The 18,819-nt window shown below is 46.9% G+C and overlaps 1 protein-coding gene across 1 annotated transcript in view; it reads right to left on the bottom strand.

Moving 5' to 3' along the window:
- Positions 1-2,853: 2,853 nt before the first annotated feature.
- Positions 2,854-18,819, bottom strand: part of CCR6 (C-C motif chemokine receptor 6) — a 76,121-nt gene continuing 60,155 nt past the window's right edge. Inside the window, exons 8-10 of the mRNA XM_033836588.2 lie at positions 17,891-17,994; positions 6,248-6,355; positions 2,854-6,000 (exon numbers count right to left, since the gene is read on the bottom strand). Of these exons, the coding sequence (XP_033692479.1) occupies positions 4,882-6,000; positions 6,248-6,256 (1,128 nt within the window). The 5' untranslated portion in view covers positions 6,257-6,355; positions 17,891-17,994 and the 3' untranslated portion in view covers positions 2,854-4,881. The remainder of the gene's footprint in view (positions 6,001-6,247; positions 6,356-17,890; positions 17,995-18,819) is intronic.

Raw genomic sequence — 18,819 nt, 5'->3', positions numbered from 1 at the left:
TTGTTCACTACTAGTGTGGAGAGATGTGCTGGGTCACCGCCTACATGCTCGGTTCAGAGAAAGGACCCCCAGATGTCCTTTGTAAATTCAAGGAGCCAGTTAATCTTTCAAAATGAGGCAGAGAAATAAAACTTTCTCATTAAAATATTAACCCTGATTCCAAACACGGTACTTGGGCAATTCAGACTGACCAGGTTATCACGAAGGTGGGGAGGGAGGCCACTCCTGGGCAGAGGGGGCTGGACCGATCCCTCTTCTCAGAGACCCTGGCCAAGACCATCCCCGCTTCTTGTGCTCTGTTCTTTCTACTGCAACTTGAACGTTTCTTTAAAATTTGCAACCTTTGCTCTTTTTTTTGAAGTGAGTGGTACAGCTGCCCTTCCTTCCCTTGAAGTTCATTTTCCCACCGTCTCCCCTCCCCTCCCACAGAGTAACAGTCCATGGTGACAGAACTGTGGTGTATTCACTGTTATTACACGTGTGTGGACACGTGGCCGCCCAGCAGGAGACATTTCTCCAACTTTCTTTCACCTTGCTGTAACCACACGACTAAGTTGAGGCCAATAGGTTGGGAGAAGTGATTCCCACAACTTTCAGATTGTGCCCTTAAAGGAAAGGCCACCTGCCTCCCCCTTTTCCTCTTTCTGTAGCCTGGGGTGAAAATGTGAAAGAGGGAGTTACAGCAGCCCCCTTGCACCATGAAGACAGGCTGAAGTTGAGGACAACGGCATCCCGCTAGTGTCCTGGATTGTCTACCTGGACTCTAATACAAGAGAGAAATAAACCAAGGGATTAGAAAAGATACAGCTCCTACTGCTAGCTCTCCTGTAGATTTTCCCAAATAAAACATCAGGAAAATTAGTATATTAGCAAATGCAACTCAAGCAAGGACGTAAGACAGCATCTGGCAATTCTCAGTCAGTGTGGCGGGTGTTCATATACTGAACCATAAAACGTGAAAATAAGTCACAGCTGCTCGTTCCGAGCTCTGCTTCCGCGGCCTCCCCGCGTGTAAAGTCCCTGAGCACAAAGACAGCATAGGTACCTCTGGCTCCCACAGGACAGTGAGCTCCACATCCGAGGACCTGAACTCCGTGAGGGCTGCAGCGATTCGAATGGTCTTCCCGCAGTTGTGAGGGAGGATACGGGCTGCTCTAGGAATCGGATGAGATAACAGAGGCCTCGGAAGTCTCGAGCCAGGAGTGCCCTGTTCGTACAAATGGGTGGGCGAAGGGGGTCCCACCCCCCCGGCACCGTCACAGCAGCCTTCTGCGGCCACAGCTGCTGCCTGCCACCCTGAGGCCCCCGAGAGTAGAGGGTGCTCTCGACATCAAGTACAGAAGTGGCCCAAGTTTGGGGAAATTCCCACTGCACTGAAGAGCTGGAGGGTGAAGCAGGGAGGCGGGAGAACCCCCGCCCCCAAGGGGGCATGGAGGGCGGCAGACCGGCCAGCAGAGATCCTCAGAGGAGGGCCATCCGCGGTGGGAGCGTCAGCGCTCAGTTACTGTGCGGGCTGACCAGGCAGGTGTGGCTGACCGGCACCACAGTGTCCGTTGTCATCCTCATTTTATGGGGATATGCACCTGAAAACTGAACTGGGAATGACTACCTGGAACCCACCTTACCAGAAAGGGGGACACCACCCGGAAATGAATTATCACGTGTTTGAAATTAACTCGAATATGAAAAGCTGCTCTGCCTTTAGAAACCTAGTTGTTATGGGCTAGTTGGACTTGTGTCCCCCCAAATTAACACGTTGGTGTCCTGACCCCTATTCCTCAGAACGGGACTGTATTTGGAGAGAGGGCCTTAAACAGTTGATAAGTTAAAACGATACCATCAGGGTGAGCCCTCATCCCATGTGACTGGTGTCCCTGTAAGAAGGGGAGGTCACACACTTCCCCCACAGAGGGACGACTGTGTGAGGACACAGGGAGAAGACGGCCGTCTGCAAGCCAAGGGGAGAGGGCTGGGGCGAAACCAGCCCTGCCCACACCAGGGTCTCAGACAGGGAGATAGAAACGTCAGTTGTTTGAGCAGCCTCGTCTGTGATATTTTGTTACGGCAGTCCTCCCAAAGTGATACACCAGTAGGCTCTAAGCAAACACACTGTATTCATTTAGACCAGATTCTGTGTTCTCATACCTCCCGAACGCCTGGAATTTGCACACACTATCAGAAATCTTAAAAGGATTTAAAAATATTGTACTTTCCTGGCTTCACTTAAAAGCTAGGCTATCTGTCCTCAGAAGCAAATCAACATACAATTTGCAAGATAATACCTCCGTGCCTGAATTTTCACCTTTGCTGAGATATACATATAGTAAAATCTCAGTTATCCAGAAATAATTGATCGAGACCGCGTCTCAACTACTTTGTAACAGGAACCAAGAAAAATTATCCTCTGGTCAGCACATAGATGTGATTACACATAAACACACACACATGCATATGCAATAAATTACACATGTGCATATGATTAATGTATCAATAACAGCCTGGCAGGCACGAACCCATTGTCCCTATTAATACACAGTCCTGACAAGTGTAGACAGATGATCCCCAAACACAGTGGAACGATGTTTGCAAAGAGTCAGAGGAGGGACGAAAGGCACACACTTAAGGTCCAGCCAGAGCCTGACAGTGAGAGAAGATACGAGAAATAGATGAAAAGGAGACCCGGGAACCGTTAAGGAACAGTGCAGAGCCCTTTAGTGTAGGAGCAGAGACCCCGGCAGCCCCGGGTCCCCGGGGGCGTCGGCCTCTGCAGCACCAAACGGTTGTTGATGACCTGTTCTGATGCCCAAGGCAGCACGAAGAAAGGATGCCATTTAATGAAATGAAATATGTAGCCCATTTTAGAAACACCTTTATTCACTATGGCTGAAATCTGCAAAGGGTTATTGCATAAAGAAGCAAGTTTCACTCCTCTGGAGACGGAGATGCAGAAGACCCTGATTCCAGCTTCACCGAGTCAGCATGAGGTTTCTGTGCCAGTTTTGAAACACGCTTTCACACATCTCATCAGTGCTCTGGTCAAACCGAAAGAAGCATCTGAGTAACGCCTCCTCTGCTTTGATTTCTGAAGTCACACGCTAACAGATTTGAAGGACGTGGGACCCCTGAACACAGGGTCTCCCAGTCGGAGCCCTGAGACTGGAAGACAACTCCTACTTCACCCACAGAACAGTTTTATTTTGCAAAGCCAAAACCATGTGTTAAAAATACAGGCTTTGGATCTTAAGAGATCATGTTGAATTTCGTGTAGAGCTGTAGCTGAAGCACGTAAGAACAAGAGCAAGTTTCAGATAACACGTTAAATACACGTCAGTATCTTTGCAGCTCATGTCAGGACTTTTCTAATAAGCATCGGTGGGTTTTTTTGTTTGCTTGTTTGGTTTGGTTTTGTTTTGTTTGGTCACACCTCAAGGCTTGTGGGATCTTAGTTTCCCTACCAGGGATCGAGTCTGGTTCCTCAGCAGTGAAAGCACAGAGTGCTAACCACTGGACAGCCAGGGAATTCCCGTGTTTGTGTTTTTGTAAGATGGGTTGATGCTTTTCCACTTAGGTTCATATATTTACAAAGCACTTTCAAAACTTGAGTTCTATGAACTTTTAACGCAAAGAGATTTGTTAAAAACTGATTCCATAGTTAAGCTCAGACTTTAGGTAAAACCACTTTACTGCAGCAGAAGCCAACGTGATCCAAGCTCTCTGAGAAGCTAATTTGAAGCTCGTCACTGCCAGAGTCCCCTCCACACAGCTTTCTTCAACTCCATGATGGAAATGAACAAAAGTTCTTACATTATTGTCTCAGTAAAGTTTCCTGGTTCTTTTTAAAAAAGTACTCTATTTATTAAAAAAAAAAAAATTTAAACGACTAACTCTTTAAACTGCACTATAAGCTCCAATTTTATTGTGTTCTGTTAAACAAATAATTATTAAGCCCCTTCTGTATGCTAAGTGCATGCAGTCTAATGGATTTTTAGAGGAGAATTTCCAGTCACAGAGGGAAATGAAGCAAACTTACACTTCCTGACGGCCGGTTACAACCTCAACTGCCTTATCCACCGTGACAAGTGTCTCTAGTGCTCATGCAGCCACCTCTTCTGTCTCTGAGCTTGTTTTTCTTCTGCTTTTTTATGAGCTCATGCTTGAGAAATGAGAAAAAACTCACACTTTTTCACAGGGAAATGAGATAAAGCTCAAGCCAGCCCATTTTCTATTATGACACCAACAGTAACCATCGCGATGGAAAGACGTTTAACCTTCTGCCTGAAATGAGTTACACGAGGGCATTCGTTTGTTTTTTCCTTTTTTTTTTTTTTTTTTTTTTTTTTTGCGGTACGCGGGCCTCTCACTGTTGTGGCCTCTCCCGTTGCGGAGCACAGGCTCCGGACGCGCAGGCTCAGCGGCCATGGCTCACGGGCCCAGCCGCTCCGCGGCATGTGGGATCTTCCCGGACCGGGGCACGAACCCGCGTCCCCTGCATCGGCAGGCGGACGCTCAACCGCTGCGCCACCAGGGAAGCCCATCCGTTTTGGGTTTTTAAGCCGTGGGATGTTTTGCGACGACCAGAAGAAATTGTGGTCTAGGGCTGCTTCGTGAATATTCCTGAAAGTGTTCACGTTTGTCAGCAATTCATTTTCATTCAGCATTTCCCAAAGCCTGTTTTGCAGAATGCCAGCCAGCAGGGACGGGGGCACAGAGCATCCCCGTCAAATGAGTTTGGGGGATGCTGCCCGTCGGTGCCTGCTGGCACCCCGAGCGCGTGCAGCCCTGACCTTGCAGGAAAGACCCCCCTCGCTTTGGCTTCATGTCCACACGCCCCACGCGTTTTTGTCCCGCCTGTTAGCCCGTCCGCGCCGAGCCTGGGGGGCGTCACATGGTGAAGGAGGACGGGCTGTCGTTGTCCGCGGTCTCGCTGTTCTGCCGGGAGGTGAGGGTGTCCGAGTGCAGCCGGGAGCACGAGAAGCCCAGCGACTTCTGCCTCCTCTTCACGCACCACAGGTCCTTCGTGATCTTCAGAAAGTAGCTTCTAAACTTCTGACCGACGAAGGCATAGAGCACCGGGTTGAGGCAGCAGTGCAGGAAAGCCAGGACCTCGGTGACGTTCCTGGTGTAGCCCAGCAGCCTCTCGCTGCTGCACGAGCGGTCCGTCCTGCCCAGGTTGACGGCGGTCACGAGAAGCACCATGTTATGTGGGATCTGGCAAGCCAGAAAGACAAGGACCACGGCTATGATCACGCGGATGGCTCTGTGCCTTTTGGAATTCTGAGCTTGAATTAAGGTCTTGACAATAAACATGTAGCAAAATATCATAAACACCAGCGGGATGAAGAAGCCGAACAGGAGCTGCAGTCCCAGCACCAGCAGCTTCCACCGGATTGGCTCGGAGACGGTGTGGTACCTGGGCTCGCAGACGTCGCTGCCTTGCAGCTTGTATTTCTGGTTGAACATGAAGGTCGAGCTGGAGATGAAGATCGACACCACCCACACGACCAAACAGATCATCCTGTGGTGGGCCAAGGCTCTGGACCGGAGCCGGAAGGACTTGGTGGCCTGCACGATAGCGATGTAGCGGTCCAGGCTGATGCAGGTCAGGAGCAGCATCCCACAGTTAAAGTTGATGGCGTAGATGCCCCGGGTCAGTTTGCACATGACGTTGCTGAAGACCCACTCGCCAGTAGCGTGGTTGACGGCCCAGAACGGGAGGGTAAGGACGAAGAGGATGTCTGCGACGGCCATGTTCAGGAGATAAACGTCTGTCATGGACTTGGCTTTCTTATAAAAAGCAAAGGTGACCACCACCAAAATATTGCCCAGGAGGCCAGAGACACATATCAAGGAGTAAGCGAGTGGCACAAATAGCCCAGAGAACTTTCTGACCTCCTGCAAGGAACATAGAAAGCTATCAACATCGAGTGAGTAATCTGAACTATTAGCCAACCCAAAATAATCCTCATTGGCATCGTAGATGTTGGTGGAATTCATGGGTTCCTGGAAAGTGAACAAAGATAGAGTTAGCAGTAGTGTCATTTTCAAGGAGAACGATTGACTGAAATTATACTCCCAACCAAAATAAAAAAGATGCTCAAATTATACCTCAATAAAGATGTTTAAAAAAAAAAGTATAGTGACAACATCAAATGCTGGCGAGTACGTAGAAAAATTATATCATGTCACTGGTGGGAAAATAAAATGGTTTAGCCACTCTGAAAAAAAAAAAAAAAAAAAAGATGCTCACCTCTCTCATGGTGGTGCTTGATCTGGGCAGAGAGTCCGGGCCTGGACTAGAAGGGGAGTGGATTTTCAACTCCTCTGGCTCAGCGGAGAGAATAGGAGAGAAGTGAATCTAAGGAGGAAAGAAAGCAAAATGCATTACAGTTAAGTGTTCTCAGAGAGCCAGAGAATTAAGGAAATAGATTTCTTCCCATTTCAACACAAAGAGTGCACAGCGCACTATTTTGCACAGAAATATTCATTTAGAGCTGGTGTCAGCAACCTCTTTCTGTAAAAGGCCAGATGGTAAATATTTTAGGATCTTCAGGTCCTGTCGTCTCTGACACAGCTACTCAGATCTGCAGGTGCAGTGTGAAGGCAGCTACAGACAGCTACACAAATGAGTGGGCGGACCAGACATGGTACCGTGGGCTGTGATTTGCCCATCCCTGATCTAGAGCATAAAAAAGGGCGATATCAGCAAAACCACAGATCTGATCTGCAGAAAAACCTTCTGCAAAATTCAAATTAATTACATTCACAGGAGTCCACTGAACAAAACCTATAGAAGTGTAGATGTTGCTAGGATACTTATAATTGATAGTCCTAGCCTGAAAATATTATATGTAATATTAAAGGCTGGGTATATATTTATGGTTTTATATATATAATCCTGAAAAGCCACAGATACGTCCCATGGACAGTCTAGCTAACGACCACTAATCTACTGGGGAAAACACATCATACTCCTCAGAAACCAGAGTTTGGGAAGGAAGGTTCAGGTCGGCGTGGTTAGGGAAGGCTCTGCGGACAGGCCCACCCTGGGTCCTTGGAGAACAGGTCACCTGCAGGTGACCGCTCTGGCTGAAAAGGAATACTGAGCGCTGCGTGTTTGTGAAACGGTGTGACCAGCCCGGCCGGGTCAGCCTGACCACAGTCCAAACAACCTTGATAGAGCATGTGACATGCTGGGAACGCCAAGAGGGGTGACACGGGGTCCAGGCTCAAGAAATTCACCAGGAGACTAAGAAAGGATGGAGCTGGAGTCTCAGCACGCAGGTCTCTGAAATCTATCATTTGAAACAAACAGGAAGGAAGGAAGGATTCTTTGCTCTCCCCATCCTCACTCATCCTTCTTTGCTTGGTGTTGTTCATCATCCTGCTTTATCATCCAGCCCCACCCCCGGCAAAATCCCTGTCCTGGAATCCTGATACTCCTGTGAAATGCACACTCACTCCCCTCCTTCAGCTCCCCCCGTGCCATGTGGCCCAGCAACGTCAAGAAGACGAAGGAACAGCAGAAATGCGGGCCTCAGAGGCTCAGACAGGAAGGAGAAATGTGTCCCATAACCCATCTACCTGCGCCAAGTCAGTCCCCACCTCCAGAGTCAACACTGACATCTGGGGGAAGGATTCGGTGGATCACAGAGGTCACCCTGAAGGATTTTCTGAACATACTTCTTGTATCATTTGATTCTCCCGCTGTTGCTTCCCAATCACAGATCAGGTGGCCTGAACCCACTCCTTCCCGGATGCCTGGACACTGAGTGTTCGCTGCCGCTCCGGTCCCTGCTGTGCACACAGGACTGCAGGGAGGCTGGGCTCCCCTCTGCACTTTTGCAATTGCCTGCAAGTGTAGAGTTCTAATGGGCACTTCAGAGCATGCAGAAGATGCATAATACAGAGCTTCTGTGCTGTGAAAGCATATTGAGGAAGTGGACCCGTCGATCAGATTATCCGATTAAACGTATCAATCAAAACTCAAGACTTGTGCTTCCAGCCATGATGGATTAACAGAGACCAAATGCACCTTACGCATTAAACAACCAAGAAAGCCTGTAAAATGCAGTAAATCACAGTTTACAGACATCACAGGACTATGGTCCCCGACAGGAGACCAGTGAAGTGGGCAATGGTCTGAGCTCTGCGAAGCCCCCAGCTCTCAAGGGGAGCAGTTCCCAAGTGCAGAGCAGGGGGGTAACCCAGAGAATGGCCCTCTTGCTGAGTTGAGGAGACCGGGACCAGAATTCAGGGAGAACGGGCGGCTGGGAGAGGAGGCCCTTCACACAGAAAAACGAGGAGACCAGCAGAGTGGTGTCCCTAACGGGAAGCGACACGCGACTGGGGGAAGAACCACCAGAAAGGATGGGCAGCGGGGTTCGCAGTGTCCTCCCAGGCTGGAAATAGCTCTCCCATGGCCAGATCGCTGTTGCAACAGAAATCAGTCGATAGCCTCCCTCACGATAAACTTTATTCTTTTAGCCCATCCAGCCACTCTCCCCCACATATATATATATATATTTTTTCTTTTTCTTCTTGCTTAACTGCCATTTGAAAATGATCGTTTTCTGGTTAGAATTGAACTGTGCACCTGGTGTTTACTTCTTGGAGAAAACACTCCCTAACAACCCCTCCCTTTGTGAGCCTTCTTCATTCCAGAAAGAAGGTCATGGCACAATAGCCTCAAGGACCACCAGAGCCCATCCCGGGACCACCTGACGCCAGCTTTGATGGTTCTGAGACTTTGCTGAAGTCAAGAAGAATGTGCCGCTTGACCCTTGTCTGCCTGATTTCCCACCCGAGGCTACAGAGCCTTTCCTCCTCTCAAGGGAGGGCACTAGCCTGCTGTGGCCCCCTTTGCCTGGCAAAGCAATAAAGGCACTCTTTTCTACTTCACCCAAAACTCTGTCTCCGCATTTCTACTCGGCACCAGTAAAGAGAGGCGGGGTTTTGGCATCAGTGGCAACCATGACCTTCCACATCCCAGGGCCCTGGGAGCGTCCTCAGGAGGGCGCCATCTTAGGAGTAACGGGGTTAAAATAATCTGACCTAAATGCTGCTCTGGACCTGCCGTCCAGAGCAAAGCCTGAGAGGAAGTCTCAAATGATCCATCTGATTCCAATAATACAACCACCTTCCAGAATAAAGCCCAAAATTATTTAAAGAAATAAACAAAATTCAGCCTTCAACATGTAAAACTCATAATATCAGGCACCCAAACAAAAATTTCCAAACCACAGTAGATTGAATGTTTGCAGCTCCCCAAAATGTGTATGCTGAAGCTGAACCCCCAGTGTGATGGCAGGTAGAGACGGGGCCTCCCCCCACAATGGGATTCGTGCCCTTACAAGAAGAGACACCACAGGGCTTGCTTCCCTTCTCTGCTCTGCACCCCGTGGGGACACAGTGAGAAGACTGCAGACCAGGAAGCAAGGTTTCATCAGACCTGGATCCTCTGGGGCCTTGATCTTGGATTTCCCAACCCCTAGAACGTGAGAACTAAAATGTTTGTTGTTTCAGCAACAAACAACAGTTTGTGGTAATTTGTTAGAGTAGCTCAAACTGACTAAAGCACAGACATTTAAAATAACAGAAGAGTGTGACCCATGATCTACACAGAGAAACAGAAAAATGACAGAGATGATAGAATCAGCACAAAAAGTTGCGCCAACAGCTACTGTAAATATACTCCATGTGATCAAGAAGGTAGAGGAAGGCATAGACGTGACGAGGAGTGTCATGAGAGATATAAAAAGACCTAAGAAAGGTCCTATAGATGAAATACACAATATGTCAAATGAAAATACATGGATTGGGGCACTTCCCTGGCAGTCCAGTGGTTAAGAATCCGCACTTCCACTGCAGGGGGCATGGGTTCGATCCCTGCTTGGGGAACTAAGATCCCACATGCCTCACGGTGCAGCAAAAAAATAGTAATAATAATAATAATACACTGATTAGGATTAACATCAGACTGGACACCAATGACGGACACAAATCAATTGTAATTCTATGCCCCAGCAACATTTGGAAATTGAAACTGAAAAAAAAATCGTAACAGCATCAGAAAACATGAAATGAAATACTTATGAATACATCCACCAAGATGTATACATATCCTGAAAACTACAAAACACTGCTGAGAGAAATTAAATCATCTAACTTAATGGAAAGATATGTCATATGTAGGTTAAACAATTCAATATTGTTAAAATGTCGGTTCTCTCCAAATTGATCTACAGATACAACAAAACCCAAATCCAAATTGTGGCAAGGGTTCTTGTAGAAATTGACAAGGTAAATCTAAAGTTTATTAAGAAATTCAAGGGATTTAGAATAGCCAAAACAACTTTGAAAAAGAGAACAAAATTGTAGGACTCACAATACCTGATTTCAAGACTTACTGTAAGCTACAGCAATTATGACAGTGTGGTATTGGCAAGAGGATAGATTCATAAATCAATAGAACAGAATAAATACAGATTTTTAACTAAACTACCAAGGTAACTCAGTGGGAAAAACAGTCTTTTCAGTAAATGGTGCCCGAACAACTGGATATTCATGTATAAAAGTTGATCCAAACCCCTTATATCGCACCGTAGGCAAAAAAATAATTCAGAATAGCTTATAGAGCTGTATGTGAGAGCTAAAACCATAAAACATCTAGAAGAAGACATAGGAGAAAATCTTCACGCCCTTGGGAATGAAAGAGATTTCTTGTATAAATTGCTCAAGGCATGAACTGTTATAAAATTGATAAATTGTAACTGATCAGAATTTAAAACTTCTGCCCTTCGAAAGGCTTCAGAAAATGAAAAAGACCATTGCATGGGGAAAAAATTGTAAATTTATATCTGATCATTGTGGCCAGCATATTCAAAGAACCCTTACAACTCAATGTCAAGAAGACAAACAACTCAAGAAGAATCAGGCAAAAATTTTAAGTCGATTCCCCAAAGAAAATACATAGATGTATTTATAAGCACAAGAAAAGGCACTCCATGTCATTAATTATTAGGAAAATGCAAATTAAAACCGCAATAAGAAGTCGTTTCATGCTCACCAGACTGGCTAAAATCAGAAAGGCACACAAGACTGTGGAAGTCGATGTGGAGCCTCGCGTGCTCACCAAAGTGGTGGGGACGCAGCACAGAGACCCGCTCTGAGAAAACAAGTCAAAGTCTCTCATAAGTTAAACACACACTTACCACGTGAACCACAGGTGACCCCTGCATGTTCACCCAGGAGAATGAAAATGAAAGACTTGTACTCAAAGGTTTATTCTTAACAGCCCCAAACTGGAAAGAACCCCAGTGCCCATCAGCTGGGGAACAGATGTGTAGGTTGCTCCCCCTCCACACCTAGAACGCAGCCGGAAGATGAAGAGTGGCTACTGACGCCCGCTCCGCACACGTGAATTACAAAAGCATTTTTCTGGGTAAAGAATTCAAACATATAAGACCCATGTACTGCATTATTCCATTTATATGAAATTCTAGAAAAGGCAAAACAATAGTGGCAGGAACCAAGTCAGTGATTGCCGTGGGTGAGGGGTCGGAAGAAGAGACCGGCTGGGCCAGGCTCGGGGACTTTTTGTGGTGCGGGAGATGCTCCCCGTCAGGACGGTGACTGTTGTCAAAACCCACTGAAGGGTGTACTTCAAATTGGTGACGTTTATTGTTATAAATTATGCCTCAAAAAGCTAATAAAAATAATGTGCACACAGCTTGACACAAATGCGCTGATGCGGGGGACTTGTCCTCACTTGGGACTGAGCAGGTTGTGGAAGGTGTGTGGGAAGAAGGACTTTCAAGGACTCCAGAAGGAGGAAAAGGTACAGACTGAGGGAGGGGTGGGCTACAGGTGCGTGGGAAGGGGGCTGGGAGCAGAGCAGGAGGGGATACCACGGAAGCGGGGACACAGGGCTGCCGTGGAGACCACGCTGCTGGGGAGCTGTGCAGGGACCGAGCCCAGACGGAGTCCAGACCTGGGGAGGCAACATGGGTGCTGGTGAGACGCAGCTGCGGGGTGCTGGGGTGTCAGGCCTTCATACCATATGGAGGTGGGGCTGGCAACGGTGGGAATGGCAGCCCAGTTATAATGAGGTAGGGGATGACCCAGCATCTTGGCCCAGCTGGAACCCCACTTAGGGGAGATACTTTTTAACCACACTGTGGTAGATAATGTTTTCTGAATTCAAATTGAATTCAGTTCCACCGATGTTTATGAGTATCTACTGAGGAGAAACAGAGGATGCCGAGATGCACTGAACGTCAGCTCCAGCTTCAAGAAGCTGTCAGGTAGACAAATCATTATAAAACGTGCAATACTAGCAACAATAGTGGGGTGTACAGAAAAACAAGGGGTTCCCTCTGGTGAGGAGAAGGCCAGGGTCAGGAAAGTCTTTGTCCTGAGTGTCGGCAGGAGCGTCTAAGCTGGTACCACAAGAAACCAGATATTCAGGCCGTGCCGCCGGGGGGTGCGCTCCAAGCAGAGACCTTAGAAGTTCGGTCTGAATTATGTCTATTCCTGAGACGTTATTTTAATCTCCTTTGATTTACTCTTATTTCTGATTAGAATGGCAGAATAAATCACAATAACCCAAATTTGTACGTTCTGCATCTTTCGGGGATAGTGTTACGTAACGGTTGGGTGTCAACCATCTAGAAATCTGCATGATGACGAACATGATGCTTCTGTGGTTGAGAATCAGTGTTCTCAGAACAGGCTGCTCCCAGGTTGACACATACGCGAGGCACTCACAGTCACTGGAAGTAACTCACCCTGACCCAGGCCACCATGTTCATTACAAAAATCATGTGAGTCGTCTGGAGGAAATTGTGCTGGTGACAGATTGGCATCAGGGGCACCACAACATGGAAAGAACCTTTCTTTTTTCCTCAAGTAAATTACCTCAAATCTCGAGCAGCAATAGTCAACTTTTTGGAGAAAGAATCTGCGGACTTTCTGTTATGAAAATTGTGATATTAAGACCTTTTAAAAATAGATATTTCGTACCTTCTCTAATGAACTGAGAGTTAAATATATGTGTGGTAATTTGTTACGGAAGCAATAGAAAACTAAAATAATGCTCAATAAATGCAGCCTGTTAAAAGTAATGGGTGTTTTATTTTTAGGCCAAATTATTGCAAGGCTTAGATGAGGTACGTGATAGTTTCATCAAGTCTACGCTGATCAGACTTACATAGTAATTTTGAGTTGAGCTACGGAAAAAATGACCAGCTGGAATCAACTGAAGCCAAGTGGCTATGATGGTGAAGACAGAACCCCATGTGCCAGAAGTGGAGATGTTCCACCTGAACGGAGGGAGGGCCAGGGAGCAATGAGGTCATCAACTACCCGCAAGGTTGTCATTTGAAAGAGGGTCTAGGCTTACCCGCCCCGCACAGGGTCAGAATGTGCCCAGTGAGTGGAGACGGTATCCACAGATTCGACCAAACATTAGAAAGAACACTTGAACCGTTTAGTAAGAATGACACGAGCTGCCTTGGGGGACGGCAAACTCTCTGGCAGGCACAGTGGTGAGTCCTTACAGAACACGAGGTGGGTGTGGCGTGGGTCAGACCTGCTGAATCAGAGTCTCTGGTGATGAGCTCTTTGGTGAGGAAAGGGTTGAACAGGTGCAGCTCTCCCTTCCAGCTGGAGACACGGGGGCAGGACTAACCTTGGCCGGCCTCCTTGGAACCAAGCTAAGTGCATTTGCCTGTGGAGGCCCTGACGGAGAAGCTTTGAGGCAGACAACACCATGTGGAGCATGGGGGCCGCTGGAGCCCCGTCCACGGGAGGGTGCGGGGCGCGGGAAAGAGGCAGCCTCCAACTGTGCGGTGAGCAGTCAAACCTGCAGAGCCCTGAGAGCAGTGTTTTCACGTGTGCTGCTCATAACACTTCATACTGATCTGAAACCAAAACCCACGTTTAGTAAGCTGTATCTGATGGTTCGGGGCCCCTCCAGGAAAGCGATGTCACCCTGTGCCTGTGCTTGCCTGTGTCTTCTGAGTCATCAGTAAAGTTGGGGGTGAGGTAAGCTCTGGAGTCCTGTGCATGTCCGCTGTGATCATGGACCATCTCCTTTCACTCTGTCTCCGGGTTACTCTAATGCACGTTTGTGGGTGAGAACTGGGGCTTCACCTGGAATTCCAGCGTCCAGCAACTTAGATCATTGGAATTTAGATCAGCATTTAAAAGTGAGTTCCTGGGAGATGCTCTGAGTACAAAGAACAGCGGGAGAGGGGGAGAAGGAAGAGCAGGGGAAAGATTGCTCTGGGGTTGAGTGAGATTGGGCAACGCTACCACCTGCATCCTCCTCTTGGGTGTTTATGTCACGGTTTATTACCATGGCTCGGAGCCTTGCTGAGTAACCACACCTTCCCAACCTGCCCACCCACAGGAAGTTTAGAGTTGGTGTTCTTTGGAAAACACTTTGGAAAAAGCTGACCTAGAGGAGCTATCCCTTCCTTCCTTCCTTCCTTCCTTGCTTCCTTCCAAGACAAGTATAAACGCCAGGCCCACATGCCGGCCGGTGGCCAGCAGCTCCAGGCTCTGTCCAGCGCTGGCACTGCCTGGTGGTGAGGGATATCACTAAGGTGAACAGATCCCCTATCTTTAGGCAGGAAGCTGGTCTCCATGCCGGCCTCCAACTAGGAGTGTATCCACCACTCAGATTGCATGAAAGGAAAAGTGCACAGGCCTTGCGCTAACTCCTGAAGGATTCTTTTCTCATCGTGGACATACTTAGAATTCATCTATTATTAAAAGATATATCTTTTTTTTTTTTTTTTTTTTTTGTGGTACGCGGGCCCCTCACTGCTGCGGCCCCTCCCGCCGCGGAGCACAGGCTCCGGACGCGCAGGCCCAGCAGCCATGGCCCACGGGCCCAGCCTCTCCGCGGCACGCGGGGCCCTCCCGGACCGGGGCACGAACCCGCGTCCCCTGCATCGGCAGGCAGACTCCCAACCACTGCACCACCAGGGAAGCCCCTAAAAGATATATCTTTGAATGGCTTTTCGTCCGCTTATAGAGACACACAGTGATAAGTTGAACCTTCATATGACATTTGCATTTAAGATTTGAAACCACAAATATATTACTCTTTTAAATGAAAAGTAAATGTGCTGAAGTCCCAAGATTCAACGTATGCACATGGTGAGAGCGTCTGCCTCCCAACTGTCACATTTCAAAGATTTTGTTACGACCCAGGAAAAAAAAAAGTGTTACTTCAAGGAAAACTTAATGTTACTTAATTAGATGAACATTCTTAACATAGTGTTTTAAATGCTAATTTACTTTTTTTTTTTTTTGCAGTTAAACACTGTGGCTTCCTAGTACCATTTTCATTAGGTACAATATGCAAAAGAAGGTATCTCAGAAACTAACAGCTAATTGACTACTTCATTCAAAAATGAAAAGAATAGGGCTTCCCTGGTGGCACAGTGGTTGAGAGTCCGCCTGCCAATGCAGGGGACATGGGTTCGAGCCCTAGTCCAGGAAGATCCCACATGCTGCAGAGCAGCTAAGCCCGTGAGCCACAACTACTGAGCCTGTGCTCTAGAGCCCACAAGCCAAAACTACTGAGCCCACGAGCCACAACTACTGAGCCTGAGAGCCACAACTACTGGAGCCCGTGTGCCACAACTACTGGAGCCCATGTGCTTGGATCCCGTGCTCCACAAGAGAAGCCGCCACAATGAGAAGCCCCTGCACCACAAGGAAGAGTCGCCTCTGCTCACTGCAAATAGAGCAAGCCCGCGTGCAGCAACGAAGACCCAACGCAGCCAAAAATAAATAAATAAAATAGATTAATTAAAACAAAAAGAATTAAAAAAAAAAAACTCCAGGCAGTGCCCCTTCTCCCTACTCAGCTGCTCTCAAATCCACCAGAGGCCGCCTCCCGGGTCTCCACTTCACAGGAGCTTCTCCTCTGCTCTGGTCTTTGAGGGCTTTGGAAGCCCTCTGGTCACGTGCAGAGGACCAGGAACAGGCAGAAAACAGTCTAGGTCATTAGCAGCCAGCGTCTTCACTGGTATCAGTTGACCAAGGACAGCCTCGCAGGGTCTGTCTGTCAATTACTGGTCTGCTCTCTGTTCGGACCAGGAGTGGGTGGCAGCAAAAAGGAAGTAAGATCCCCAAGAGAAGAGAAGAGGTGGCTGAAAAAGCAGAAGGGGGTGGGTGACAGACCAACTTCAACCTTTTTGTGCATTTGGCCAAGGGCAGAATCTACCCACCAAAATTAAACACAGGGAAAACATGAATAATTTTAACAAAATATTATCAGCAAGGAAACTGTTAAATTTTTGATTTAAACAAACTTAATAACAAGTTTACTAGTTTGTTAAAGTTAAAGCAGAAGATTTTCAATCTGTGTTTATTTTCATAAATAGTGACGGCCCACAAGACAAGGAACAAGAACTAAATGTGTATGCGTACATATGTTGAGTACATGTATGCACGTGCATATATGTGTGTGTGATGTGTGTGCATGTGTGTGTCACATTGTGAGTATGGGTGTACGTATGTATGTCGTGTTATGCATTGCATGCGTGTATGCGTGTGTATGTTGGTTGAGTGTGTGGAAAGCGGGTGTGCACGCTTGAAATTAAGTTCTAACTACACCCTGGGCATTGGGATCACTGCTTTACATCTATTATCCCTTATAGCCTCACAAAAACCCTCTAAGGTAGACTTATACCCATTTATAGATGGGAAGACTGCAGTTCCTCTAGGGCTGTGAATTAGAGACCTAATTCAACTTGTCTCCAGCAGGTCTTACGGAAGGACTACAAAATTCCCACAAGATCTTAAATAATATGTTTATTTTTAAACGATATGTATATCAGAATCTCACAAACTACAGAAGTAAGTACTCAATAAATGTAGGTTCTCTTAATTCATTTGAACCATGGGTGTTTTATCCCTTTTTAGATGAACATCAGTGGAGCTGAAATCCTAGTCTGGCTTCCTTCTGCTTTTGAATAAGAGTGGTTAAGAAAGAAGCCAGAGGGTTTTTTCCAGTGATTGGTATGTAAGTTTGCGTTTTTTTTCTTTTGGTTCCCTTTGCTTCTTTAAAAGCTCACTTTTACATTTTCTTTTTCATTACAGAAATTATATTTCATATCTCTAATCATTTCCAGAATTAGTGATTCATTAATTCAGACCTTGCATTTGTTTCTTTACTGATGTCTGCAATGGCTATTTTCTGCAGCTCCACAGGCTTTGGATGGAACCTACGGCAGACTCTTTTAAAGACCACTGCGCATTCTTTTATGGTCATGAGACACTCACTCCACAATCACTGCGGCATTTGCGGCCATTATCAGAGCTTTTCCTGTATTTCACTGAGTCTCATAAAAATTTCCACCCAATCAATTTCTCTTAAATGACTGCCTGAAAAGCTCCTTCCCAGTCCATCTCCAGCTATTCGAGACCCTCACTCGTCATCTTTCGGTGCATAAATCACCTATTGCGTGGCCGCCAAAACATTATTCTAGCTCCGGTGTTAGCTCTGCAAACTCTTTACGTACTTATTTAAATAAAGAATTGCTCTCCAGACAGGTGCCCCCTGGACTTTTCCCCTATGAAGCAACGCCCGAACCATCGCCCAAGCTCCAGTTCGAGGCAATTAGAATGAAATCACTTCCTGTACATTTAGAGGGAAAGCGAGCTTCTTGAACACACAGTACGATTCCTAAAACTATTAGGACACTGTATGTGTGAAAGTGAGAATGTTTCACTAAGTGTAAACACAGACAGCATGCCAGCATTCCGGAATTCTTAAGAGTAAAGCACTTGCATGTCTAACATTCCTTAGATGCGGGTATCAGAGAAGAAAAGACACTTTTAAAAGGAGTCGAGGGGGCTTAGCGGGGCTCACCTTGAGAAACGCCGTGATCCAAAGTGCCCAGTTCGGTTACACGCCCCTCATGACACCCCAGGAACGCACAGCACCAGTGTGATTCTCTTAACCAGATGCACTTTCTAATGGTCATTAAGAAAAAAGCAGTGAGAGGCCAGAATTAACCAAAAGCAAATCGCTGAATTACCACTTCCTATGTAAAAGGAACGCCTATTTGCCCAAATACAGATGGTTAACCATCTATATCCTGTAGGTTATAAAATAATCATATGACTCCCTGGAGCTGGTGGTAAAGTTGCTGAGAAGGGAGGGACCTGGGTGCTGTTATCTCCCAGAAGAAGGACTCTGAGTTGCCTTTCAAGGTGTGACAATGAATTTATGCTCAAACACTCACTCCGTCTCCTGGTCAGTTACCTCTGGGAGCAAGGGCACTTTGCGGGCTGCCTGGAAAGATTTAGAAGTATTTAGAAAGGGCCGTGTGAGCATTGTGGTTAGTGTTGCAGCCTCTGGAGCCCCCTGCCTGTGTTCACCCCGAAAGCTGTGCACCGCAGGGAGGTACTGACCTTCTTCACCCCTCATTCCCTCCTCTGTACAATAAAGACCATGACGGGGCAGCCTCAGAGTGTCACGGAGGAGAGCAGCCTCAGTTCATGTGATGCTGGTAGGACAGTGCCTGGAGTGGGGTAGCTACTCAATAAACACTAGTTTTTTGGGGGGATAAAAAAACACAAGTATTACTATTGTATCATTTGGGATCAAAAACACCATGTGTGGTGATGGATATTAACTAGACTTATTGTTCATTTCACAATACATGTAAATATCCAATCATTATGTTGTACACTTGAAACCAATATAATGTCATATGTCAATTATCTCTCAATTAAAAAAAAGAAAAGCGTGAGATGCTAAAAAGCTGGGCACTCGATCTGTATGAGATGGCAGGT

This window comes from Tursiops truncatus, chromosome 12, assembly GCF_011762595.2.
Source record: "Tursiops truncatus isolate mTurTru1 chromosome 12, mTurTru1.mat.Y, whole genome shotgun sequence".
NCBI classification, from domain to species: Eukaryota; Metazoa; Chordata; class Mammalia; order Artiodactyla; family Delphinidae; genus Tursiops; species Tursiops truncatus.
The sequence above is the reverse complement of the archived record's forward strand: the minus strand, read 5'-3'. Positions and strand labels throughout refer to the sequence as shown.